The 2,396-nt window shown below is 38.4% G+C and overlaps 1 protein-coding gene across 1 annotated transcript in view; it reads right to left on the bottom strand.

Annotated features, from left to right (window-relative positions):
• Positions 1 to 2,396, bottom strand: part of STAB2 (stabilin 2) — a 151,462-nt gene that overhangs the window by 109,767 nt on the left and 39,299 nt on the right. The window contains 3 exon segments of the mRNA XM_023527450.1: positions 365 to 490; positions 642 to 698; positions 1,242 to 1,385. Of these exon segments, the coding sequence (XP_023383218.1) occupies positions 365 to 490; positions 642 to 698; positions 1,242 to 1,385 (327 nt within the window).

The following is a 2,396-nucleotide window of genomic DNA, read 5'->3' as shown; positions in this document are numbered from 1 at the left end:
CATTTTCTAAAGGGTTTTAGTGTTGTGGAGAACTTAAAATATTGATTGTGCTCCTGAGAAATATTAGAAGAGCCATGACCAATCAAACCAACCACTTAGGTCTGGAGTTACAAACTGATTTTATTTCCTATGCCTAGTCTGATAGACTAGTCACAGCTACTTGGAATTCTACTGAGGAGATTTAAACATCAGGGTTAGTTCCAGAGTACTGTGATTGATTAATGATGTCTGCCTTGGTTGTAGGCGGATAGGTGGTGATACATATGCTACTTATTTGCCATCTCTAGTTTAGAAAAAGCCTGTACGGAACAGACCAAGGCAGTGATGCTGACATGATGTCATCAGAGTAAGTAAGATGCAATACCTCTGGAGAAAGAAGGTAATCGAGAGTGCCGTCCTTCATGTTATTCAGTGCTTCATTACTTGGAACAAAAATGGTGTATGGTCCACCAACTCCATCCTTATCTAAGGCATGTCCCACATTGGTTTTCTGAATGTGAGAAATAAAATTTTATATCCGCAATCTATCTCAGATATATATTTGAGTAATTCCTCATAAAATATTTATAATCAACACCCTTGCTAATTTTACAAAGGATTGGGCATAAAACGTTCTCCAGAAATTCATGAAAAATACATACCTCTAACAAAGACCTGAACTTGCTGTATCTTGGCTGTAGCATTGTCATTATGGTTTGCTAAAAAAAGATATTTTGTTTAAAAATAAAAAAAGGTAGTTTAGGAAATAGACACCTTAACATTAAAATACTGATGACAGAGTTTTTGTGTAAGTGTGCATAGATATAAAAAAACCTGATTGACATTTTACAAATATTTTCTGTTGTTACTGAAATAGTAATTCAGATCTGCACATTCTGAAATAGCTGTTAGCCATCATCAAATAGGTCAGAGGGAATAAATTTTGTTGAAGTGGGACTGCCCACCTCCATAAAGCATGAGGATAAATTTTCACTGGTCATTGGACTGAATTGTCAGAGGTGGACATAAAGGAGGTCACAGAATCGAGATCTTTGCCACACCTACTGCACGCCTTTCTCTCTGCAGAGCTATCCAGAATTCTGTTGAAAACAAATTATCCCATCTTCCCCATGGTTGAGGTCCTAGTACAAATGAAGGACAAGTACATACTACTGGCATGCATTTTCTTCTTGGATGCGACTCTCCAGGAAACAAAGGAAGCTGGAGTTTGGCTGACATCACTTTTACCTGAAATAGCTCACCTCAGAGTTGCTCTCAAATGTGGGCGCCATCTTGTCCATGGCTCTGTCGAGGATATGCAGGAGCCCGTTGGAAGCAGTTATGTTCCCCTGTATGATTTTTACATTCTTTTTGCCTCCGTAGAGTTTAAGCGTTAGTTGATTGTCCTAAAAATCAAGGAAAAATAAAATAAAATTAATATGGTGTCCTCGAAGGAGTGAGCTCTGGGCTAGAAGTCAGGACTCCTGAGTCCTCGGGTTCTGCCATTTATTGGCTGTGTGATCTTGGATAAGTCACTTAACATAAATCAGGATGATGGTATCTGCTCGGTTGACTCCACATGGTTTTCATTAAGGTCAATTAAGATAGTGTTTGAAATTACTGATGACTATCCCATGCTAAATGTGAATAAGGCATTATAGGTCTCCCCCAATAGACTGTAAGCTCCAAAAGGGCAAAACTATTCAAATTAATATAAATTTGTCATTTATTTTAGTGTCGTGTACAAGGAAGGCACACGGTAAAAAATATTTGTTGAATGAAAAACTGAAGCGAATTCCTCTTCCTCCCATGTGGCTACTATAAGTTACAGGCTTAGTGAATATTTGTTGAATAAATGGATGAATGAATGCATGCATGCATCTCTTTGTGAGAAAGCCAAATCTTCATCCATCCATCCATCCATCCATCCATCCATCCATCCATCCATCCATCCATCCATTCATCCATCCTTTCTCACACACACAGTACAACTTACTGGTTAAGGGCTCAGGTTTAGGAGTCAGACAGACCTGCATTTGAACCCTGGCTCTGGCAAAACATCCTTTATAGGGTTGTTGTGAATCTCATATAACATAAATAAAGTTTTATACTAGTACCTTGCATCGAGTAAGAACTCAATAATCTACCAACTATTGATGTTTGGTGAAATGTCACTGTATAGGCCAACCCCCCTCCCCACACACATTCTGTCAATTAATCACATGTGCCCCTGCTCAGTAAAGTCACAAAAAGAGCTATTTCTAAAAGGGGAGGAGGATGTTTTTACTTAAAAAACAAAACAGAACTAATGGCATTAGGAGAGATGGAATGTTATGCTGGAGAGGATGGATAAACTCCAACAATCTAAAGCAAACATAATCCATTTCCTTTTGTAAGAGGAATGCTGATCTGGCTTT

The sequence above is a fragment of the Pteropus vampyrus genome, unplaced genomic scaffold, assembly GCF_000151845.1.
Source record: "Pteropus vampyrus isolate Shadow unplaced genomic scaffold, Pvam_2.0 Scaffold16, whole genome shotgun sequence".
Classification (NCBI taxonomy): Eukaryota; Metazoa; Chordata; class Mammalia; order Chiroptera; family Pteropodidae; genus Pteropus; species Pteropus vampyrus.
The sequence above is the reverse complement of the archived record's forward strand: the minus strand, read 5'-3'. Positions and strand labels throughout refer to the sequence as shown.